Below are 26,840 nucleotides of genomic sequence, written 5' to 3'. Positions count from 1 at the left end.
GTGAATAAAGAGAGTATTTTTCCAAGAAATACCATTTAACACCACAGAATATATATACTTGGCATGTAAACTGGATCTATTCTGCATTAACTCCGGTGGACTGTGCCTTTAAGTATATTGTTTGTGGCTGTAAATAGTTGGGATCGAACCTTTTACGAAATACATATTTGTGTTCACATATTTTATTTATATAGCACGTAAGTTATAAAATCGATCCTTTGACTTTTTTCCAGGTTTTCATGCAGAAGCAAAATGGCTGTAGATTTAAAAGGTGCACAGCAAACCCTGCAGCAATCGTTGCTTATCTTACCCGAAGCCCTGAATCCCAAAATTCTGCTTCGGAAAATGACAGGCAGAGGGGCTTTATCCGCTGATGAAGTCACAAGAATCAACATAGGAGACACGGATACAGACAAGGTGACGAAGCTAATTGAAACATTGATGCGAAAACCTTTATCATCTTATGAAGTTTTCATGGAGCTCCTGCAGCAGGAACGACCCGACCTTTACACGGACGTCAAAGAAAAAGGTAAGCTTAAGATTTTCATATATTTTCATCGTACAGACCTTCCAGAATAGGTAGTCGTTACTCTGAGTTTCATGCCTAAAAAAGCAATCATCAGACGACACGATGAAATGCTTTAGGTGGACTACCATCTCTTTGGAATGTGAAAGAATATACATTCCATGATGTCAACACAACCAAAGTCTATCCCTGAGTCAGTCTGTCTATCGGAGATATTTAGACTATCTTTTGAATAAAGTGCTCAATCCCAAAAGGGCGGGCGTATAAATATTCAAAGAACAGACCTTCCAGAATAGGTAGTCGTTACTCTGAGTTTCATGCCTAAAAAGGCAATCGTCAGACGACACGATGAAATGCTTTGGGTGGACTACCATCTCTTGGGAATGTGAAAGAATATACATTCCATGGATATTGAAAATATTGAAAATAAATGACTAGATGCATAGTAGTCATATAAAAGTGATGTTTTTATCAATTTTGAAGGTGGACCACATCGACTTTGGGCCCCTGAAAATGTTGAATTTGCAATAAAGTTCATCTTCGTGAGGGCGCTGTTCGAAATGTAAATGAATTGTGAGCTCAATTTTTTGGATATGCATTGTATTTATCCTATATATAGCATCAGTGACAACAAAAATAATTAATCTGACAAAAAATGTGAATTTAGTGGGGGCTAAACTTGCCAGTTTACAAAACATTACATTTTTTCTTGTATATAATTAGAGTCACGCGGTAGCATGACCAGCAAGTTTTAAAAAAAACGACTGATAAAGAAGAATAAACAGATGCGCCGCGAGACTATATTTACACGGAACAAAACGCTATTGTTCTATTATATTTTTCGCTGGGTACAAAATATGTCTAAAACCATGCTAAATCGTATTTACTGTCCAAAGTGTCATATTTTAACAACTCTTTATTTCAAAAAGTTACACCAATCTTACAGTCAATCCGATTGTTTGATAATAAACAAACATTCTTGCTTTATTTCACGCGGTATTTCATAGCCAAAATTAGTGGCAAATCATAGCTAATCATACTGATATCCACAATCTTTCGTCACTGCTACAGCCATACATGGCTGTCACTATCGCACTAATTTTTCAGATTCACTTTCAAATATACCCAGGCATTTTCCTGGATACCCTACATACAAATTCTGAACCCCATTCGCCAAAAAATCAAGTTTTTCACAATTCTTTTATTCTTTCCGGACCACAGCATATATTCATATTAATAAATACTCCACTTTCACACAGCGTAATAACGGGACGTCACCGTGGCGAAGTGGTTAAGGCCATGGACTTCTAATCCATTCATGAATTTTTGCTCAAGTTCGAAACTTCCCACCACTTTTTTTTAAATGTTTTATTAATCAATTTATTGTCGTAAATCAAGAATAACACCATTTCGAACATCCATTGCTATTGTGATATTATATTTTTTGTTTGATTTTTTATTCACATTTAGTCCTAGGCCTAGGGCCTACTTTCACCATCCAGATGCTATCACCATGCCTGACTATCATGGCATGGCATCTTGGTCATTTAAAACACATTTATCAGTGGCTCTGTTCATAGCTCAGACTGAAATTATATTTGATATAAATATTATAAATTAAAATCACAAACCGCGAAAGAACGCCAACAACTGCCGCTGAATATTGATATCCAACTAGATTTCCCCACAGAGCTATAAAGAACCACAAACCTTGAAATTTGGATATCCAACTACATTGCCTCGCAGGGCTACAAAGAATCACACTCCACGAAATATGGATATCCAACAAGCTTAAACTATAAATTAAGCTCCCGATACAGGGCAGGACTTAATAAGGGGAATTAAAATCACAAACCGCGAAAGATCGCCGACAACCGCCGCTTAATAGGGGTATCCAACTAGGTTGCCCCGCAGGGCTACAAAGAACTACAAACCGCGACATTTGGATATCCAACCAGATTGCCCGCAGGCCTATTGATTATAAAGAACCACAAACCGCGAAATATGGATATCCAACAAATTAAGACCACAAACCTCGAAAGATCGCCAACAACTGCCGCTCAATATTGATATCCAAGTAGATTGCCCCGCAGGGCTATAAAGAACCACAAACCGCGAAATTTGGATATGGAACTATTGCCCCACAGGGCTTCAAAGAACCACAAACCACGAAATATGGATATCCAACAACCTTAAACTACAAATTAGCTCCCGATAGAGAGCAGGACTTGATGAGGGAAATTAAAACCACAAAACACGAAAGATTACAAAGAACCACAAACCGCGAAAGACTAGATTGCCCGCAGGCCTATCGATTATAAAGAATCACAAACCACGAAATACGGATATCCAACAAGCTGAGACTATAAATTAGCTCCCGATAGAGGGAAATTAAAACCACAAACCACGATATTCAACTATATTGCCCCGCTGGGCTACAAAGAGCCACAAACCGCGAAATTTGGATATCCAATTAGATTGCCCGCAGGCCTATCGATTATAAAGAACCACAAACCGCGAAAGATCAACAACAACTGCCGCTCAATATTGATACCAACTAACCGCAAACCGCGAAATTTGGATATGCAACTAGATTGCCCCACAGGGCTACAAAGAACCACAAACCACGAAATATGGATATTCAAGAAGCTTAAACTATAAATTAGCTCCCGATAGAGTGCAGGGCTTGATGAAAACCACAAACCACGAAAGATCGCCGACAACCGCCGCTTAATAGGAATATTCAACTAGGTTTCCCCGAAGGCCACAAAGAACCACAAATTCGGATAGCCAAGTAGATTGTCCCGCAGGGCTACAAAGAACCACAAACATTAAAACACGATTATCTGGGCATTTAGACGCTTCCGTAGTATAGGCTTAAATATATGCGCATTTACCAGTTCCGACATGAAGTAGGCCTAAATCGGATTTACTCTATGTGTGTCTCTCTGGCATTGTCAACATTGGGTGTGTGTTGTTCATATTTACATTTTCTTTACATATTTACGTAGCCTTGAATAATTAAAGTATATTAAAATGTTTATTGATCATTGTGTACGCCTCTGAACATTACAGTCACGCGTGACGAGCAAGTTTTAAAAATAAACAACTGATAAAGTTTTGTTTAATTATTTATTGTCATGAATCAAGAATAGCAACTTCAAACATCCATTTTTCGTTTTATTCGTTTTATGGTGCACTTCGTAACCTGATGACTTTCCAAGCTTGGAGCTGCTTGGCTACATTCATAAAAAGAAAAGAAATCTACCAAAAAAACGTTGACAACGTAAAGAAATCAGCAAGTTTTAAAAAACCCACCTCGGCTCACTTTTTGAAACTTGGTCCCATTTGTAAAAGTTACTGATTTAAACTTTATCATATTTATATGAATTTAAAACAATTCCAGAAGTGTTAGGTATCTTTAATGTGCAGATGCGATATTAATTTGTAAGCTTTCTGGAACGACCTGAAAGGTTATTATCTTGTTCTTGCATGGTAAGCCAATATCCTATTGTGCTTTGTTTTATAATAATCATGATTAACATGATTAATGATTGAATTAAATGAATAACAAGTAGGCTTGTAATCTTGTTGGAAACGCTGTATTCTGTTGAAATAAAATAAAAACACTGATTTGCTGTTGGTGTTCAAAATGGGACCATGTTTCAAAAAGTGAGCCGAGGTGGGTTTTTTTAAACTTGCTGATTTCTTTACGTTGTCAACGTTTTTTGGTAGATTATAATGACCCCGTGACACAACGCGCAATTACAGAAATTGTTTTTGGGGTCCAAATTTAGACCCCCCTACTCCAACTTTAAATGGCTGCCACAGAAAATCCATAAGAGCTAACAGACCTCAAATTTGCAGGTTTTTAATATTTTTACAGGTACCACATATGTGATGCGATCAAGCAAAATCAGTCGGAACTCGGAAATATTGATTTTGAGATATAGTCAAACAAAGGAAATATTTCCTTTTGTTTCATGTTGTTTTGGAAACTCTTTAATTGCTCATATCTTTGGAACTGGTTGTTCAATTTCAATGGGGTTTTCTGCAAAATCCAGCTTTGAACATGCTTTTTACTATCCTGTAAGAAACTGAGAATTTTTTATTGCCGAGTTCCGACTGATTTTGCTTGATCGCATCACATATGAGTAAAATATAAAGCAAATCTGAGGGGGTCAGGTGGGGGCCTCCTTGATATGATATGGAGTGACCCAATAGCAAATAAATAAAAAAGGACCATCATCATAAAAACTTTTGCACGGGAAGACTGAATTTCAGAAGATTTGTACCAAACTAAACACATCAAACGCTGAGATTGGTTTATTTTTATTCATTATTCTTTCTGTTTTAGTGAAACTTGTACAAGGGTTGACAATTTATAAATCCAATGAATTTGGTGACAAAGAGTTTCTCAGAAGAGGTGGTTTTGGGTCGATTTACCTGATGAATCACAATGTTTTGGGACGTGTAGTCATCAAGGCCTTTGAGTCTGACATGTAAGTATTAAAAACAACCTATGACAGTGTACTTCGGTTAAATTTATAAATGCGCTTTTATAAATGACTACCTCCGCGCTGCCATAACAGCTTATAGACAGTAAGTCTCGAAGTGATCTTCTACATAGCGGGTGGTCTTCCTATACATTTGAATGCAAAGACGGAACAACATGAGACTACTGTGCAGCAAAATTGTCTATTTTGTTCAACTTTGTGATTATATTGTAAACGTTTCCGTCGTTAAATATTTTTTCCGTCGTCAAATACTTTCAAAATGTTGTTTTTGATAACATATTACAAATTCGGAATCCTCCCATGTGTAATAATTTTGCTATTCAATTAATACTTAAATTTGAGGATATTTATCTACAGAACTCCTATCCTTTTCTGTGTAGTGGTCAATGCATGAGGATTTGGTCACGCTTGCAGGTCTTGGTATGCCGTGCCCATAAGTCACGTGCGTATTTATAAAAGTACACTGTTTGATGCCAGAAACAAATGAACATGTCAAGTTGAGACATAATCGGCTACTCTAGTTTGATTTAACTTAAAGTAAAAGTTTAGAAGCCATCGATTTACATAAAAACACTAATTTATTTATTTATATTTTACTTTAGAACAAGCAATTACAGTCAAACATTAACTAATGTATATGTGTAAGAATAACGATGTGTGTTTGTTTGTAAGCTCAAATGGGCACCCTCCGTGTGTTGGACACACCACTTCTTCGACACGGTAAACCACAACCCTAACTCTAAGCCTAACACTAACCCGAACCCTACTGCCGTAACTCTAACACTAATGACCTGAGAGTGGTGACATTTTTGAAAAACAAATTGAAATATAATTAATTTCGGATTATTGGGAGTCCCCTGTTCTCTGGAATGTTCATTGTATTGCACCATTAGGAAAATCCTCAAGACTGTAAAGTAGATATGACATCTGTATTAGGAGATTTAACAGCCTTGCCTCCCCCACCATACATTAGGCGCCGTGCTACCATCTATCAACACCAGAACATGCTCTCTCCTTGCCAGCTACTAGAACTCGCTGCTTAGAGAAACTTGTCATCCATAGTGTCATTCCCTTGTGGGACAGTAATCCAGACTCTGTTGTTGGCAACATCACACAAGAAGGGATACTGTCCTTGAAGTGCCGAGTGCATGCAAACCTTCTCACTTCGTCATAAATCAGCAAGATGACGTATATTTTGTGCAGGGCTTAGTTGTTAGGTTTACCTGATAAAGAAAGGTTATTTGTACTTTGATGTTGTTTACATATGCCATTGGCATTTTTTATCATTTGTTCTTGATTTCGTACATTGTCAAGCAGCTCTGTAAAGCAACGGTTGAGGCTGCGCATCTATTCGCCGTAGAAGTGTCGTCATAATCGGATTAACTACCATAGCAATAGAAGAATACAATTTTTGAATAGATCGCCCTGCACTCATCATCATCAAGCTTTCTCCAACTATTGCGATCTTGGGCATGCGAAACAATTTTGTTTGGCTGCAGCATCCCTTCAGTATCTCCCAAGAGGTGCTGAACATACTGTAAATACAGTGTGCGCGGCCGTCCTGGTTTTCTCTTCCCATGTGGTGGAATATAAAGGGCATATTCTTTCACAGGTTCGTCGTCTTCAAGACGCAGTATATGGCCGAGAAATTTGAGTTGGTGAATCTTGGCTCTGGCAACCAGTGGAGTGGTGTTGGTCAGATTGTAGATGGTTTCATTTGGAATCCGATCCACACGCTTGATGTTTAACGTGACTCTGTAGCAAGATGTTGCACAGGCAGTGCTCTTGTTTTCCATGTCCTTGGTGATTACCCATGACTCGCACCCGTATAGAAAGACAGTAACTGCTAGCTGCCCAGGCTATTGCTTTTCTTCTTTTTAGGTCTCCAGCACTAGAGCCCATCTTAGAACCCAGGTACTTGTAGTCTGTGACATGGTTGATGGTACTCAATGTACCATAGACTTCAAGTGTTGTTTGGACGTTACAGTTTGCAGTCATATATTCTGTCTTAGGTGCGCTGATGACAAGGCCTAGATCTGTTGCTGCAGTTGTAGTCCTATATAGTAAGTTGCGACTGGGCCCGGGCTATAGACGATTCCAACAGGGCAATATCATCAGCAAAATCCAGGTCATTCAGAATCCTAGCAGGATACCTGCTTGATTGACGTGGGAAGGTAACAATTCCAGCGTCAATTCCAGAAGTCGATTTCTTCAGAAGGTGGTCTACCAGGATAATGAACAGGAATGGTGCCAACACATCACCCGAAGCACTCCAGTTGTTACTTGAAAAGGTTCCGGAATACTTCCATCTACCATAACGGCATTATTGGAGTCCATGTAGAGCACCTGGATAGCATTCACCACAACCTTTGGTATTCCATAATGCTGCAGCACTGAAAACATGACGGAACTGTTGATGGAGTCGAACGCTTTTTTGAAGTCCACAAAAGTGACTGTCAAGGGAAGTTGGTACTCCTTGAAGCCTTCCATGATCCTCCTCAAAATGTGTATTTTGTATTTCCACTACAAGCAGATTACACTCTAACAGGTGCGAGTGATCAGCATAATATGCATATTCTATATAATTACGATACAGGTCTTAATCCCTGTTCTTTGACATCTATGGTTCAATGCATAGGTACCGAGTGAACATTGTAGTGCATGGTGATATAGTCAAAATTGTATTCCTCTATTGCTATGGTAGTTAATCCGATTAACTACGTCACTTCTATGGAGAATTGTACCGCCCATAAACTAACCAACTCAACTAACCATTTCATAAATCAATATTATTTTAGGTCTTTTTTTTTTTCTTCTTTTTTTCAAACATTTTGATATGTGATTGTCTTAATTGCAGCTCTGCGGAAGATATTTACAAAGAAGCCAACAAGATGCAGCGAGTTATCAACTGTCCATACTTAGTCCGCATTATGGGGTTCATTGATGAACATGAAAAGAAGATCGTTATGCAATACTACACCGATGGCAATTTGCGAGATTTCAACAGGAAGCTTTTGATGCGTTGTGAATGCTGGCCACGGAAGATCACAATGGTACATGAGATGTGCATGGGTATGAATTACCTGCATACCTTAAAGCCGGCATACATCATCCACGCCGACTTGAAGCTCTTGAATGTATTTGTCGAAGGATTACATGTAAAAGTAGGTTCTTTTGATATTTATTTTAACACTGCGATGTCGTCATAATCATAACAATTAGCCTTTTCGAAGTGAGGGCAGTCTTCAATTTGGGTAAAACCCGGCAAATTCAAAAGACTTTACCCACTTCGTGCAGCGCCATCCTATTGTGTCCGCCATATCTCGAAAAGGCGAATACTATAAAACATAGTTATATACGTTTCCATGTCATGTTTGAAAGTAGGTGGTATAATTAAAGGCAGAATTGAAAAGTCTAGTTTGCATCTAACGTCACTGTCAACCAAACTCCCTACGATCCTTGATTGGTTGATAGTGCGTAAAAGGAAGGTCGGTTTATCTGGGGCCGATCGGAGAAAAGGAATCGCAGAAAATGGCGAATAATTACGTACTTTTACAAGGCTAAAAAGAAACTTTTATAGGCATTGTTGACATGGTTTTGAGACTTTGAGAATGATGAGAACGGATTCCATTTAGGGTAATTTTATAATTATTTTACGATAGACAAAACACAATTTGACTTCGTGGAACAATGGTAGCCAATTATCATTTTCATCTTGTAAATAATTATAATTAAAACTATAGTAGAACATTACATTTAAATCACTCTATATATTTCTATAATTAAAATATATCAAAACTCTGAATCTGTGCACCATGAAAGATTTTTTTTATTTTTATCAGATTGGAGATTTTGGTTTAGCAGCCAGCAGTACATCCAAACTTGATTCTGGGCAGAGAGGAACAATTACTCACATTTCTCCAGAAACGTTGACAGGAAAGGTCAAACCAGATAGATTATGTGACGTATTTGCGTAAGTATTCAAAGATTAACGTGAATTTGTTGTGTATGTTCCGTACCACTTAATGGAAGCCATTTGCATTTTGTAAAAATAGTTTAGAATTAGTGTGTTTAGGTGCCAGTGTCTCTAATCAGAAGAAACACAACAGTTTTGCTGACTTAATGAGCATAAAAGATTGTACTGCATGCAGTTACTATTACAGAAGATGTTGGTTGGATGAATGTTCAGGAAATTCCATCTTCCCCTAGCATCCATAACCTGGGTGTTATTTTTGATTACTCCATGACAATGGCTGATCACACTACCAATTTGTCTCGTGCCATAAACTGGCAGCTGCGAAATCTCAATCGTATCCGTTAATATAGATACCGACACTTGTCATAACATTGTCCGCACTCTCATTTTATCCAAAATGGATTATTGTAACTTACTCTTCAATGGTATAGATAAAAACACCTAAACCGTCTTCAAGTCCTCCAAAATAAGTCTGCCCACCTTATTTTCAGGCAACCGAGTCGCAGTCATGCCTCTCCTCTTCTCCACTCTCTCCGCTGATCGCCTGTTGCCCAAAGAATACAGTTCAAGAGTCTTCTCCAGACATTCAAAGCATTTCACACTCAATCACCTAATTACATCTCTTCTTATTTTCAACCTCGGACCCACAAAACATCTTATGCGCTTCGATCTGTCGCTGCTGTCACATTTGAAGTGCCTCGTTCCAAGAAACAAGCTGGCGATCGCGAATTTTCAGCAGCGGGCCGCGCCTTTGGAACGAGTTGCCCACCACTGTCCGAGATCAAGAAAATATTACCACGTTCAAGAATCTCCTTAAACCTCACCTCTTTCCCACTGATTAGCTCTTTTCCTTTCTTGTCTTTTGTAAAATGCGCTTTTTAAATCGCATTGTTTTTGTTTATGTTTCAACAGTACAGACTGTAACAATAAAATGTATACAATTGCAATTTCGCTTTTTAGAAAAAAAAACGAAAGTGATCATGGCAACAATATTATATGCACTGGAATTAGTAACATATTGGCTAACAGAAAAACCTAACGTGGTTTGCAACGCGATGTTCAATTAACTGAATCGTCCAGAAAACGAGTTGGCCACTTTTGTTATTTTCGCGCATATCAAGCTTGACTTTTGCATTACGTAAAATCGACTTTCATGATTAGTAATTGCACGCAGCGATGTAATCTTGATGAAAAGAGTTATATTAATATATAATTCTTTTGCTTGTTTATGATTTATGTGCAGATTTGGGATCACGTTGTATGAGTTTGTCAGTGGAGAGGATCCATACAAAGCATGTAAGTTTATTAAATGAACTGTGCTTCATTCATATCTTTTGTTTTGAATATGTGAGAAAATCAAACATAATTCAAACAAATATATATACGTATTGATAAAATATTATAGAATAGTCAACATAGCTTCTAAAGTACCCATTTCTATTCATCGTTATGCATTCTTCCCCCGTGCATTATAATTCACGAACTACCCTTCATATAATTGAAGACCGAATTTAAAAGACTAGTTTACGTCCTGTCAACCAGACCAAAAATGCCATACTGCGCAGGTCAGCAACCAATCACGGCGCGCCTTTGTCATGACGTCAGACGCAAACTAGTCTTTTTAATTCGGTCTTTAATTATAGCCATATTATCTGAAACCTGCAAACCCGGGGCACTTCCATATGAAATGGATATAGGTGTAGGGCTGGCACTGTCACAGTAAGGGGCATTCGGTGAGAGCAAAATGTAAAAAATATGGGGTCATTGGGTGAGATTATGATTTTTGACATTCAGTGAGAGCAAAATGTAAAGAATATGGGGTCATTGGGTGAGAACATGACCTTTTTTAAAAGGAACCTTTGGGTGAGAGCCGAAACAGCGCCACAGAAACCTCGAACATTGAATCTCTAGTTCTAAATGTCTTCAAATTTCTTCGTTTTTTCAAAATAAGTAACATAGTCAGTGATAAATGAAAGTTGCTGTTCAAATTGAAAAATAAGGGTCTTTGGGTGACAGATCGATTTGAAAAATAAGAAGTCTTCGGGTGACAGAGCATGTGTTTGTATACAAATATGGGGTTTTTGGATGACAGCGACGCTGAAAAAGGGGGTCTTAACATCCCTATATACGCGTCACCTCCAAAGTGGGAATGCCCCGGCCTGCACGCTAAACAATATAATATAGATAAGAATAACACTAAGAAATAGATTTTAGATAATATTGCTCCGGAGCATCGGAGAAGGGGGCAGTGAATAAGTCAACGCTCAAATACTATAATTCTTTTCAGGGACAGAACATGCAGAATGTGACTAACAAGCTTCTGTTAATTAAAAAGTTTAAAAAAAATTGAAAAAGAGGACACTATTACAAAATATTCATTTTACAAAGTATGTCTAAATATAAACATAAACACAATGTTAGCGCATATCTCATCAAAATTATATAGTAAAGATTCTAAAGATATAATAATGACCAAAATGGTCTCAAGCATTACTGTCCATAACAACACATGATGACCAGCATCAGCTCAATGGGATCAAAACGTGATTTCAGCTTAAAATACTACGCCTTCCACAAATTTTATAGCACAAACTTACTTCTTATACACTTGCATTGTCCTTAACTGGTGCAAACTTCAATTTGGAATCAAAGATCATTTACCAAATTAAATTCCGATTTGGGGTTAAATGTGTTATTTAATAAATTAAAATGTTTTATCTTCCACAATTGTACAAGGTGTACAATTATTTTCTTGACTCAGGGCTCATAGTGAAATGAAAGGGCGTGGTACGGCTGTTGGTCTGTGGTATTTGATACCGTACTGTCTCCGAAGTTCAATAAAAACTATTTTATGACCTAATGTATTTACTCCTTTTTGCAACTGTTTACAACAACTATTGGGCCACTTTTGCTGTAGTATTTCATTCCAGCACAATATTCCATAATACCGTTCACACCCTGTGTGTGTTGTAATGAACTTTACTTCTTGAATCAGTGGCGGCACCAGATTTTTTTCGGGAAAGGGGGAGGGTGGGTGAAATATGGAGATTGTTACCGGTAACACCACGCCTCTACATGTGAAAGAGAAGCTGTGTTAATTACATTCAAAAATATTGTGTCACTTAGATGGCGATTCTCATTCCTATACCATTGGAAGAAAAGTGGAGGATGGAGAGAGACCAGACCTTGATGCCATTCCATCTAATGCCATTCCATCTAAGGTTCGACAGCAAATTATTGACCTCATGAAGAAATGCTGGGATGGGGAACGGAACAACAGGCCCCAGTTCCAAGGTCAGATATAGGGTCCACAACTTATAAGTTCCCCTAAATACTTTTTAAAATAAATCGAAAAATATTTAACGAAATGCAAAGGTGTAAAAAAAATATGAGTAGCCTTATTTTTTTTACACATGTGGACCAAGTTATAGCGTCACACGTCATTACGTTCAGTCACAATGGTTCATTATGTAAAAAAGGAGACCGGTTTAAACAGTCTTAAAAGTTGCATCTTTGTCCATAAGAGTCAACTCTCAAACAATACAGTTGGCCAGGTCTATTCATGTGATTGTTAAAGAAAACCTGATTGCTATGGACTCAGGTGCAACTTTTAATTTATATAATGAACCATTGTGACTGAACACAATGACGCGTGACGCTATAATTTGGTCCATATGTGTAAAACAAATACGGCTACCCATATCTTTTTACACGTTTGCATTTACATTTCTCTGTAGTCCACTTGCCACTTGTTTTTTAGCTTTCCAAGTGGACTACTGACTTTGGATTGCGGTTTACATGCTTAACACGGCTGTCTATGGATGAGATTGTCGGATTTCTGGCCTACTAAAATTGGCCATGACGTAATGCATCTTTAAATGGATCTGGCTTGTGATTGGTCGCCCAGATCTCGTTATGGTTTAAATCCTCCGGGTACCGCCAACACAAAGGGCGGTATCGTTGTGTACCATGTAGTTATTAAAATAACTACATGGTACACAACTTTCTACCACCCTTTGTGTTGGCGGAACATTAAACTCTCAGTAGGTGCATGAGCACGTCTTGACTTGCTTGCGGTTTAATTTGATTGATAAACAAGTATGATTGACAGGGTGTGTTAAGGGATTTTGCCCTATCAAAGTCCCGTTTAAAATTCAATGTCCATAGTCGATTTTTAACTCGGGCTTTCGCGATTAATAAACTGGCAGATTCTAAAATTAGAATTGTTCAGTATTGAAGTACCATTATAGTTATGCCATGTTGCATTCAATAATACTTTACTTTTACTGTCACAAATATAATTATATAAACTTTTTCATAACCATTTTATACTAGTATTTTGATGTAATAAAATATCAGTATAATTCCGAGTTCCAACTGAATGAGTTCATCATGAATAATAGCATATTTTTATTTATCAAAAATCGACTATGGTATAGTCTAGTTTGCATTTTGTCAAATATTTTTCGATTTATTAAAAATTATTTTGGGGGAACTTATAAGTTGTGGACCATTATTTGCTTTAACAGAAATCAAGAAGTCTGTAGAAACTATGTTAACTCCAGATCGTGAAGTTCAGCAAGCAGACATAAAGATCACGACAATGAAATATGTGAGTAATTACGCTTATAATCTTTGAAAATATAATAAATATTATACAGTTAGCTAAAAAATTAAGGTACCAGTTGTGTTCACCCCTGTATATCCTAAATAAAGACAAGTATGTCAAAATTAAAACAAGCAGCCATACTTGTACTCTTTAGCTCTGATTTAAGTCCTTATTTTTTTGAAATTGGTTGAGAATTAAAGAAACGGTGATCTAAAACCTAATGAAGAAACAAAATCAAAAGTTGCACTTTTGTGTTCTAATCAATGAAAGCACGACGCTAGTTTAACGTGCTAATCAATAGAAGCGCGGCGCTAGTTCTCTTGTTCGCTGACGCTTTGTGAACAAATCAATAGGGCTTGCAATGGAGTAAACTTCAACTTATAAATTGGGTATTTTGATCGTCGTGTTTTTATTTCTAGAACAATTTCAACAAATGAGGTCTTAAATTCGAGCAAGAAGATGCAGCTATTGGCTGCTGGTTCCAATTATGACATAATATGTCTTTGTTTAGGATATACAGGGGGTGAACATAACTGGTACCTTAATTTTTGGCTTACTGTATTAGTAGTATAACAATATAACCGATATTACTCAAGCTATTAAACTACGATGATACTGCCCAGTGGTAATTTCTGGACTGAAGTATGCTTGAGCCCGAATATTATTGACCATAAATCAAAGGGCTTACAGTCGGTGTATAACCAGTATGAGAAGACCCCTTTACTGTGGTTGCAACAACATCAACTTTGCTGCAGCGTTGTTTTCCCAGATGCAAAATTTGTTGCAATAACTAAACGTTGGGAGCAACGAAATCCATACCAAATATCCAAACGGAAAATCGTAGCGGAGAAAAATAAATGCAGGTAGCAGTAGGAAACACAACATTAGTCGCAAACGAAAATTACATCAAATTGGATTAAGGGGGTACTACACCCATTGTATTTTTTATGCGGTTTTTTGCATTTTGTGACGAAATGAGAAAACAAAATTGGACAAAGTGGTATGCAAAATGAAGGGGCAAATCTTCTCGTTTTATTGGTGGCATCGGTATCAATGTACATACTTTTAAAGGTAGAAGCCAAAAAGAGGTACATGAGTGATGTACCTCTTCCGGGCTTCTATCTTTAAAAGTATGTAAGCAACATTGATACCGATGCCACCAATAGATCGAGAAGATTTGCCCCTTCATTTTGCATACCATTTTGTCCATTTTTTTCTTATTTTTTCAAAAATGCAAAAACGCAAAAAAATGCAATGGGTGTAATACCCTTTAATATCTTTATTGCAAAAACAGAACAAACGAGCGAGTGTGATGTTAGATGCTAGCTTTGATACAGATAGTGGCATTGAATACAAGCACCGCAGTAGTGAGGGGAGCAATATGCGTGACAACAGTTCTGCGCGGGACCAACCTTACCAAGATAGTGGCACGTTCAGTGGAAAGGAAGTGTGGACAAAAGGAGCTACAGCGAAAACCCAAACAACTGAAATCAGTACGTAATATTTCACATACCGTAAAAGCCCGTCTACAAGCATATAGAGTGCTTCTGATAAAAGCTAAATTAATCCAGGCGCCATTATGGAATTAGAGCAAATAAACTATTGATCTAAGCACATACAACAAGTATTATTGTCATGATTGTAAGACCAATCTATTGTATTGGCATATTTACGTATGTATCGTATTAATTTAACTTTCATCAAAAACACTATATATGCTTGTAGACGGGGTTTTGTCCTTAAAAATAGTAACATGATTGCCCGACATGATTGGTCAAGTCCTGCTATGATAGAGCGGATAGGCCTCCTACTCTGTTTATAATTAATTTACTTGCCGTGAAACTTACGAGAGAATAAAATCATTACATGTTTTAAAGGATGACTCCAGCAATCACAACATTTTGCCTTATATGTTAGAGAAATAATTATCATGCACAAATCTCATGGTTTTATTTAAAACAAACTCATATTGACCATAAATTTTTTTTTTTTAAACCAGTGGGCTCTCAACACGCGATATTCAAAATTCCCGCGCCGAAATTGTTCAGTGCAATGATTTTAGGGGATTGGACCCCACCTAAAAATTTAGGGATCTTGACCTCTCCCCCATATCCACACCACGCTTCCGCAGTCTATGCTGATGCGTTGCTGGCTGTATTGGCTTGACACTATTAGAGAGCAGAAAAGTTGTGCAAGTAGGTTGTGTTGATCTTTTTTTTAAATAATATGTTAAAATATGTTTTGTTGTATTCGTACTTGTTAATGACCATGTAGACACGCCTGATTCACCAGAAAAGCCTAAAACTGAGATCATTGACAATACTAAACTCAAGATTACCTGGTTACCTCCAAGGAACGACAATGGTTCACCAGTCAGCAGATATATTGTTGAGCAATGGGATGCAAAATGTGGAAAGTGGAGCGTTATCATTAGCAAGGTACATTCATATACTTATTGCGGCCCCTGTATTAAGATACTTTTTAATTTTTAGTATTTATTTACATGGTTAACACTGGTGAAATCAATAATACCGAATGAAATTTGCATTCTTTTTCAACAAATCAATCAGAACACTTTATATATCTGAATAGTTTGGATAGAACTTTCTATAATATCCAACCCTACCTAGACGGTTAGTCTGACCGAAACCAAGACGGAAATCGGCAGGTCTGAGACCAAGACCGAGGACGAGACCGGGCTACACTTAATTTAAATTACCACTAGGTTTTAATATTTAAACAAGAAGTCAAAAAATTCACCCAAAACTATGCATACCAAAGCAACCTTTAAATGGTAATAACTTTGTCCTAAAAGCTAAATAAATGCATCTGTGATCTTATACAGCCAGCTACCACTGCTATGTATGGAATAAAATTGTGCTTTCCACCAAGAGTGTTTACAAGATATAGGAAAAGCAAAAACTCTTTAAAATGTTCTTCAAGGATTCTGTATGCAAACTGAATGTAAATCACAGATTGTGATGCATGAATTTATAGGATAATGCAAACGGTGAAAAATTAGGCCAACTTAATTAATCATAAATAAATGAGTAGGTCCTGTGGTCCTTGTGTTGATTGGGGATTTAGTTCATATTGATTCAGTTTTGTTAAACCTGACTGCGCACAAATTAAAATCATTCAATCCCAACTGTAGATTGTGCTGCCTGATGTTCACTCAGAACGGTGTAATTTTACTGGTCTCGAGCCGATATCAAAACTAATACTTGTCGACCATAGCAAGAAGTTAAAAACAGGGAAAATATGATACAACATCCAATGGGGAATAACATAAAACGTTTTGGAAGTGAGGAAGGCATGTGGTGAGGAAGGCATGTGGACTCAAGACGAGAGATATTTTGTTACGATCATGCTAGGACATAAAGAATTTAATTTTTAGAATATTTTAGCCCAAAATGAAGGCGGATTTTGTTATATGAAGAGCCAATGTGCGCGAAGCGCGTAAAATTTGCAATTTTTCGCAACTTATGGCGTTTTTCAGGCCAAAAAGGACGCCAAAGAGCAATTTTTGGGGCCCAAAAAGTTTGAAGTTTCCGTTTTTACATAATAAGGGATTTTCCAGGGTAGATTGAAAAAAAATGGGGTCACATTCCAAAAGACCTGTTATATGTGACCGTACAGCACGAATGAGCCGTAAATGTCCTAAATTGTATTCTGAGTTACAGTGTAAAATGTGCATGAAGGTCGTATTCATCGGTACCTCAAGTTGGTTCGACAAGTATCTCATTTGGATAGTCAAACATCTTTTAAACCAATCAATAATCCTATTGTTGAAGAGGATAATATGCTTCTACCTTAGTGGTCTATAATAGCTCTGGTCTTTGTTTGCTTTAGCTAAATCCTGTTCAAGTGGTGGCTTACAAAGCATTGCATTTTGTCTAGGTATGTATAACCAACAATTAACAATGAGAGGATATTCTTGAACCTCGTTGACTTGGGGATGATTTGAAATGACCGCCAATTATGACTATTTGATATTTATTACCAACAATGTGGAAAAGGAGCGGAAAAAGGTACCATTTTGTTGAAGGAACAAAGTTCAACAAACCATAACCCCGCTTCTGGATATCGTTTGAAGTCAAATGATATACCATTTTAAAGCTTATGGTATAATTATTTTCTAAACGCAAAATAAAACAAAATTGACCAGGGAAGGAATTTACGGCTCATTCGTCGTGTACGGTCATAAGCGCATTCAACTGACATTTTGTGTTTTAATACCAGAGGACTTCTACAGAGCATACTTTACGTAATGTAGAGGCAGGAACCAAACATCAATTCCGTGTGATTGCTCAAAACGTAAGAGGTGCTAGTGAGCCGAGTGAACCTAGTGAACCAATAACCATCGGTAAGATTTCTGTTTGAATACTGAATCAAGCAAATCAAGATTTGTTACAATAATGAAGTGAAATGACATCATGGGATGTAAATTGAAAGGTTAATGTCTATTATTAGAACATTGGGGAAAATCCCAGATGATTTGCTATAAAACATCATGTTTGCAATGATTCTAGGCAGACCTGTATCGACGTGATTGTAATGTGAATGAATGTAAGAGAGCAATGTTAACCCCCGGGTGTTAACCAGTTAAAATCAGGATACTCAAGGAGTATTACTGAGTGTGGCCATGGAGATCATGAGTTTCCTAGAGTGCTATTTAAAACAGCCTCTGAGCGATGAAGATGGATGGATGTTTTCACCGACATGCTGGAAGTATGGTTATTTCAAAGCTACGAAAATGGACCGAAGTAAAACATAGATTTAATGAAAAATGTTACAATTATTTTCATCTGGATACAGATCTGACAAGCTGCACTAGTTTTTATTATTGCCACATGAGAGATTGTAGACTCTACATGTATGTGTTGGTATTCGTGCTTCAGAATGAAGTGCATTTAAACCAGTTTACAGAGCCAATAATGTGCTATTTTAATACAGCAACGAAGGAGATTTTTGAGTACACAAATGTGCTCCTCCTCATCATAGGATTAAAGTTCTTCTGTCGAATTGCTCGAGTCTGGTTTATAAAACAACACATCTGTCAAATACAGTGGAGCGGTGTTAAAGAAACCTGTTTCCTGGAGGAGTTAAGTGTTTGGCGATCTGGGCAAGGAGTTAAGTGTTAGGATAGCGGCGCAAGGAGTTAAGTGATTGGAGAACGGCGCGAGAAGATAAGCGTTTGGAGAAAGCAGCGCAAGGAGATAAGTGTTTGGAGAAGGCAACACCATTTTTGTGTGAGGATTTTATTCGCAAGGATATTTTAAAATGCAAGTGTACAATGGACTTCGCTGATTTTCGCAGGACAAGTGAATAAGGATATATACATCAGCCTTCCAGAACATTGCAAGAACTCTATTACCATCAAGAAGAACAATGCTGGCTAAATACTGATTAGTTAAAAGTGTAATTATATTTGATTATTTTGTATGTGCATTTGTTGTCATATATTGTACCAACCATATTTTACTTTCAATTAAAGACTTAGATTTTGTTAGCTTAATCAAACCGTGTATTTGTGTTGTGCATTCGTGTGAATTTGGGTAAAAGGTGGTTTTGGCCTTGAGACAATACGACTCGTAACAGTATACTTTTATATACTTCTCATCATTACATTTAGTTGTACAATATCTAAATTAATGACTCAGTGAAAGTATACAGACTATAATTATATAAATTTATTCAAATCTGTTAATTAAACGTTAGAGGTCAGCCTATATCATGCAGTGTTGCTTCCCAGTTTTTCTCTGTAGTGAACTTGCAGTTAAGACACAGCTTATTTTGCTCTGAGCTTGTTGTCTTGTTTGCTACTGAGTTCTATTTGAATTTGCCTTCAGTTTTTGACTTAAATTTGTTTTTAAACTACAGGATGTAGTTTTCGTTGTTTGCTTTTATATTTTGTTGTCTGTCCCTGAAGCGTCGGTTGTTTTGTCTGTTTGGTTTAGTTTGTCTGCGCAGTGATTTTCATCACTTGTTTCAATTTATGGATTCACCATTATCCACTTTTTTTTAAAATAATTTAATTGTCAAATTGATTCCTTTGTGCAAACTAAACACAGCCAAAAAAGAAAGTCTCCAGTAGTTCCATCCCCATTTAATCAGAGTCTGATGAGTTTATGGCAAAATAATTTATATAATAGTTTTCAATGTACTTTCCTTCAAACGTTGATACCAAATTTGATATAAAAAGTTTAATCATCATGAGCATAGGAGCCATTGTTTGTAAATTTGTGCAATTTTAAAAATGACAAATAACGAATTGACCACGCAACATCCAATGCATGGTATCAGCTTATTATGTGGCCTGAAGCAACCCGTACAGGAATCATTGCACACTTGCCTGCGCACAATTGAAAGAGCGGGGTATTTGATTTGCATTTTGACATGCATGGGTAAACCTTTAACCTGCCGGCCTATTCAGGCGACGTAATTCTTGGCATTCACGCTAGCTCTGCTAGTGATACAATTCCCTATGTCATTTTTAAAATTGCGCGAATTTCCAAACAACGGTTTCTATGCTCACGATGATTAAACTTTTGATATCAAATTTGGTATCAAACTTTGAAGGAAAGTGTATAGAAAACTATTATATAAATAAATTTGCCATAAACTAATCAGACTCTGATTAAATGGGGATGGAACTACTGGAGACTTTCTTTTTTGGCTGTGTTTAGAACAGACCGTGTCACATAATGATCTGATTTAGATTTGATCTCTGACGTTTTAGACATCCGTTAAAAAGAACTATGTTACCGTGGCGTAGCGTGGCCGCTCCGACCACTGGGTTAGGAGCAAAAACATTTTCTCGGCAATTGTTTTTAATAATTAGAGGTGTTACACCCCCTCTAACCCCTACCCCTCGAGCGGTGGCCCTGCTGGCGACCAAAAAGGTATAGTTTCATTAGTTTCCCAACTTTATTTAAACTTTTCAATATATTTAGCCCTTTTTTCTTCTTGCCACCCCTTCTGCCCCGCCCTTTTTTCTTTAATAATTCTTCTTGCCGCCCCTTCATCTTCCGCCGCCCCTTTTTTTCAACCCCCTGATTTACCCGGGGGGTTTGTGCCCCCCCAAAGCTACCTTAAAATACGCGCATGTGTTATGTGTTAAGTGTGCGGATTTAGTGTTATTTTAGTGAAGTGTGATATAACAAATCCTTCATATATTTTTCCTATCACTGACATGCTTTGTTTATGCCATTACAGAAAGCCCAGTCCAGTTCCATTTGGATGAACCCAAGAGCGGTAAAGTGACAGCATTTGGCCCTGGTCTGACGCATGGAATCTGTGGTGAGCCATGTGAATTTACCATCAATACAAAGGAGGGTGGAGCTGGTTAGTATTAAGTCTTGTACATAATTTAATCGGGTAGAACCAGTCTGCAGGTTGCTACGGCCTTAATACGCTGTTGTTAAGCACATTCTAATTGGATTACGTATAACTAACGATCCTGTGACTGCACTGACGCTGACCCAGTGCAGCAAACAACACATTTTGGTGGACTAAAATAAATGAAGTTAAAAGGCAATTAAATTATGATAAAAAAAAATTTGATTATCATCAACGTAAACTTCAGCCCCGACTTTAAATCATCGCAATCGGCCACATAACGGGCGAAATTCATGCGAACGCGTTTGTACATAAACCTATGCAATTCGGATTATATTGAGACATGTTTTCTAGAAATTCACAAAAAATTGCATGACGATACGTTTTTGTTAACCAAATAGAAGCATCTTTTACTATCGCTAGGGGAAATTGAGTGAGATGCATGAGAATACGTTATGAACACAAACCTGTTCAATTCGGCACAGAAACAGTGGCGAAAAAACGCTCAAAACTACTTTTTCTAATTTTCAGATTTAGAATTCTTTTAGAAATTCACAGAAAATTGCATGACGATACGTTTTTGCGAACGAAACAGAAGCACTTTTTACTATGGAAAATCTCGGCCCAGTAAAATTCAATCTCAATCGGCCACACAACGAGCGAGATACACCCGAATACGTTTTGTACAATATTGACCTTTTCCCTCTATCCCACAATGCACTATTCCAGGGGGGTATGACTTAGTTCATCAACCTCATAGATCGTGTGCATCCGATGGTCTTTGCCATAACTTTGCAATTATTTTGTCTTAATATGGGCATACTGATTCCATATGCGGATTATCGTAAAGGCCATCGATGTTACTAATTATGCAATTATTGAATACACGAGTGATGCAGTTACGGAGCGACGCAGAACATCTGTGTAAGAGATTGTGTTTACATTTTATTTTCATCTCCGAAAAAAAAGTGAAACGGACGCCGACAAAATATCACGGCGTGTCCCGTCATTAGTTTATCACCATTAGGTCTATCAAATGTATACAAAGTTAGGTTTCAATAACAGGAAACTTTTTTGGGTGATGACACCATGTCCATAAGGCATAAAAATGTTGTTTTTTGCCCCCGAAAGGTATTAGTGATCGCGATTATCGGGGATTCCTTTTTTGTGATGAAGGCACCAACCGAAATGTCCGTATTCCAGAATGTAATGAACTTAACTCTGTACTCCCCGGGAGATGATGTAGTTTGCGACACTCATACCCCCTGGAATAGTGCATGATGGGAAAGAGGGAAAAAGGTCTATCTGTTAAATTCGACACATTAACCACTCCTTTTAAAAGGGCATTTCGTGATCCACAGCCTCATCCCCCCCACTTTTCTCAAAAAAAGTTGAGATTTTTATATCACTGGAATACTCTGGCTATATAATGTTTATGTACAAAATATTTCTTGCAGATTAATTCGTTTAGCAAAGATATCGCGAAATTTGAATTTCGTTCTGGTGCACCAGAACGAAATTACAACGTATTGTCTATGGAGCAGTGTAATACACATAATCATGCATAACTCGCAAACGCAAAATCGGAATCAACTGAAATTTTGGGAATATGCTTTTTTCGTGGATATGTACTGAAAAATGTCATAAAAAGAGGATGCTAGGATCACGAAATACTCCTTTAATTGTACAGCTCCAAATTTCAGATTTACGTTCAGACATGTTTTTTTTTACTATCCCTATGGAAAATCTTGCCCAATAAAATTCGATCGCATGAAGTGCCTTCTCGAGGGTTGTGCTACAGTCGTTAAATGGGTTATTTTCATAAACACGTAGAAACGAATAGGGAATGTTTTTTTTAAGTGAAAAAACTTCAGAAAACAAGAGTTGTAATTAAATCAAGGTCTAGTAAGCTTTAAGAAAGTCTGACAGTTATGTGAATGTGTTTCTTTTTTTATATATATATCAGGTGGTCTAACCATTGCCATAGATGGCCCATCAAAGGCAAAGATCAACCGCGTTGATAACAAAGACGGCACCTGTAGCGTCACATACTTCCCAACCGCACAAGGAGAGTACGATATAGTCGTCAAATTCGCAGATATGGATATCCTAGATAGTCCGTTCAAGGCACAGATTGTTTGTAAGTTCGTATTTGTTTAATTATATTGTATGTATGTATGATAACACCAATACATGTATGATACACATTTATAAGGGTTATCATAAAATCATGTTATCTTACATCTATATTAATCTCAAGCAACGATTACATTGGGATAAATGAACAAATCAAGATTCTCTTCTTCATCCGTTTAGTTCTTAGGACCTATTAAGACTCCCAGGCTAGCAGTGGCGTAGCCATGGGCAAAAGGGCAGCTGCCCCCCCCCCCCACCGTTTGAAAGTCTCTCCTCTTGCCCCCTGTGGAATGGTAGCCGCCCCGATATTTTAGGCCTTTTTGTACTTGTTAGCCCATTCTTTACCATTTTCGTCAATGTGTACTCCCCTTAAATTTTGTCTTACACTCCCACTCCCCTGCCCACCCTTCGGAAAAGTGCTGGCTACATCACTGCAGAGTAACATAGAAGGTGTAAAATGGTAGCGATACCCATGTTTGTGATACCAAGGATTCCAGAAAACCATTACCTTAACTGTACCTAATTTGGTTTGTCCGTCACATGAATGTCAAAATAACCGACATGTTAAATATACTTCCGCCTATATCTCGGCTTGTGAGCAACATAGAAGGTTAAACATTGTCACACAATACCCATGTTTGTGATACCAAAGATTTTCAGTAGGTGCCATTTCTTGGGTTTGCGATCTTTCTGTGCTCGAATGTTGCAGATACCGGTTTGCGATATTTCTGCGCTCGTTTGCAGCGGACAACATCCTGGTTATATGTATATTCTTAACAATCAAGAAATTGGATAGAATACTGTAAAGCTATTTAATTTCGCTAGTACTTAATTTCGCTAATTGCCAATGACCACCATTTTTGTGTATTTAATTTCGCTAATCCAGCAATTTATGTCTACAATTCAATGTAAAACTGTTCAATTTGCAGGTATTTAATTTCGCCAATTAAGGCGAAATTAGCGAAATTAAATCCCTAGCGAAATTAAGTGGTTTTACAGTAGTTTCCGCAGAAAGAACTCCACATACATGTATGACTGAAACACTGTGGGGTTGTGATGCCTAACATATATATTTCATCATTTCATCATTTGTTTTTTCAACAGCGGCAACTGTTAGTGTTGATCAGGAACCAGTACATTCGGAGCTCTCAGAATGTGGTAAGTTACAAAAGGTGTCCACATTACAGGTTGGTTTAGAATACTTTTAAAAAGGTACTTCAAACTCTCATCTGTATTAGAATTGCATGCATAAAGACAAATATCAGCATTAAACCACACGCGCATTGATAGTCTCAGTTCTAGTCAAATTAAGGGAAATAAGGGCTTAACCCACCTGTAATTGCAACGGAATTCATTTAATCACCAATCTTTTTAGGAAAGCATATTAAAGAACATATTAAAAGTCCCCGAAAGTGAAACAGTGCTTAAATCCAAAATAGCTGCTTATGCAAGTGTGAAATTTCAAAGTTGGTTAACTATGGTTAAAATCCGTAGTAATAAGAATTTTCTCTCATCATAAGAATTCAGAAAAGGTATAGTTTGACTCTAACATAATGTCTTGAGTTATAGGCAAAATGATCAAAGGTCAAATTTTGGGGTCCATAGGCGTCTGAAACTGAAAAATGCTCCTATTTTAATAAATTTTTCTCAAGTTGTTCCTTTGGCAAAAATAAATAAAAAATAATAAAGGTTGCATTGTTTTGGGTGTTTTGTTACAAAGGTAACTTTACAAAAATGGTCAAAATCAATAGACAACAGGGTTCAATGGGTCTTTTTACTATGTTACCAAGATAACAAACCCCCTGATATATAGCAAACTATTCTTTGTTAGGATTTTTCTTGTAAGCGGACCAATCTGAGCCAATTTAAAAAATTGGAGACTATTTCTGAATCCTTATGACGAGAGGAAAACATTGGTATGGTTCAAGATTCGACCAAATTTGAAATTTCACCCCTGCATAAGTGGCCATTTTAGGATTTATGCAAATTAGGCACTGTTCCACTACTTTGATTTTGGGGACTTTTGATATGTTATTGTGTGAGCTTTTGAAAAATTGAGGCATGTGAAATGGATTATGTTGCAATCAGTGATGGGTCATTTCATAATTTGCCTGGGCTAATGATATAATAATGCAGTTTTGTAGTAAAATTATCTGTTTGGTTGGTATTTCATTTTACACCGGAAGTGACCCTTTGGTAATACCAATGACTGTGTGGCGTCACTTTCCTACTAATTTTTGGGAATAGGTGCATTTTGAGTTGCATGACGTTTTTGACCCCTATGAACTTGATGACATGTAGTCTATGATATACACGTATTAAAGGGGCATTTCGTGATCCACAGCCTCATCCCCCCACTTTTCTCAAAAAAAGTTGAGATTTTTATATCACTGGAAACCTCTGGCTACATAATGTTCATGTACTAAATATTTCTTGCAGATTAATTCGTTTTGCAAAGATATCGTGAAATTTGAATTTCGTTCTGGTGCACCAGAACGAAATTACAACGCATTGTCTATGGAGCAGTGTAATACACATAATCATGCATAACTCGCAAACGCAAAATCGGAATCAACTGAAATTTTGGGAATAGGCTTTTTTCGTGGATATGTACTGAAAAATGTCATAAAAAGAGGATGCTAGGATCACGAAATACTCCTTTAAGCATGTGCGTACTTATCATAGGTTCTGTAAGTATAGAAAACAACATACAGTTTGGTAGCCATATATCAAAATTGAGGTTCAACACACATCAATAATCATTGTCAAATCATTTTAGCTGTTTTATCTAAATAATGACGGGAAGCAGTGACCTGCTTAATGCTTAATTATTATGTTTATTACAGATATTGGTGAATGGGAGAAGGGCGAATGGGCTATAACTGAAAAGCTGGGAAACCCACGAGGCATTACACTCAATTCCAACGGGGATGTAGCAGTGGCAAACGGTCAATCACGGGTTAACATATACTCTGCTAACGGGGACTACAGATTTAATCTCAATACGACAGAAGGGCTACACCTAGACCAAATGTCATTTCCACGAGGTGTTGTATACACTAAAGGCACGTATTTTGTTTCAGATCAAACATCCCATGTCAAGTGCTACGATGCAAGCGATGGCCAACTCAGTGATAGCTGGTTGTCTGAAGCACCATCAGATAGGGCTGGGTACATTAACAAAAGGGCAAAGCTATCTGGGATCTGTTTAGATTCTGTGGGTAATAATATACTGGTAGGAGAAACAAGTAACAAATACATAAGCAAACACGAGAGTGATGGTACCCATCTACTCAGTTTTAATGTGGGTGTAGAACCGCATTATTTGGCCATCACATCGGGCAATAATATTGTCATCTCAGGTGGTTCAAAGGTGCAAATAGTCGATCAACAGGGTACAGGTTTACATAGTATCCAATATCCTGGAATGAAAGTCCCTTGTGGTGTCTGTTGCCACAGTGATATTGTGTTCGTTAGCGATTGTAAACAATCCAATATCTACTGCTTAGGTTTGTCTGGGAATTTCATCTGTTCCATTCCCACTGCATCCGCATGCTATGGTTTGGTAGTGCATGGGAATGGGAAGAAGATATTTGCAACTACAAAAGACAATAAAGTGGTAATGTATGAGAGAAAGTGAAATACAATACGAAGTCTTCTCGGGTGATAGCGGATTTTGGAGGCCTCTGTAAAAGGTTACTTGGAGGCTTGGGCTTACAGGATATTGAGACAGGT

The 26,840-nt window shown here is 37.4% G+C and overlaps 1 protein-coding gene across 1 annotated transcript; it reads left to right on the top strand.

Annotated features, from left to right (window-relative positions):
- The first annotated feature begins 239 nt into the window (after positions 1 to 239).
- LOC140169322 (uncharacterized) lies at positions 240 to 26,840 on the top strand. The gene is made up of 14 exons (XM_072192579.1): positions 240 to 529; positions 4,884 to 5,028; positions 7,901 to 8,207; positions 8,886 to 9,016; positions 10,263 to 10,315; positions 12,146 to 12,313; positions 13,549 to 13,631; positions 14,923 to 15,121; positions 15,903 to 16,066; positions 17,871 to 17,994; positions 20,847 to 20,975; positions 22,936 to 23,109; positions 24,210 to 24,263; positions 25,952 to 26,840. Exons 1-14 carry the CDS (start codon positions 253 to 255, stop codon positions 26,743 to 26,745), a joined length of 2,802 nt encoding a protein of 933 aa, XP_072048680.1. The 5' UTR covers positions 240 to 252; the 3' UTR covers positions 26,746 to 26,840.

Source organism: Amphiura filiformis, chromosome 14, assembly GCF_039555335.1.
Source record: "Amphiura filiformis chromosome 14, Afil_fr2py, whole genome shotgun sequence".
In the NCBI taxonomy this organism is placed as follows: domain Eukaryota; kingdom Metazoa; phylum Echinodermata; class Ophiuroidea; order Amphilepidida; family Amphiuridae; genus Amphiura; species Amphiura filiformis.
This window is presented reverse-complemented; position numbering and strand designations above follow the sequence as displayed.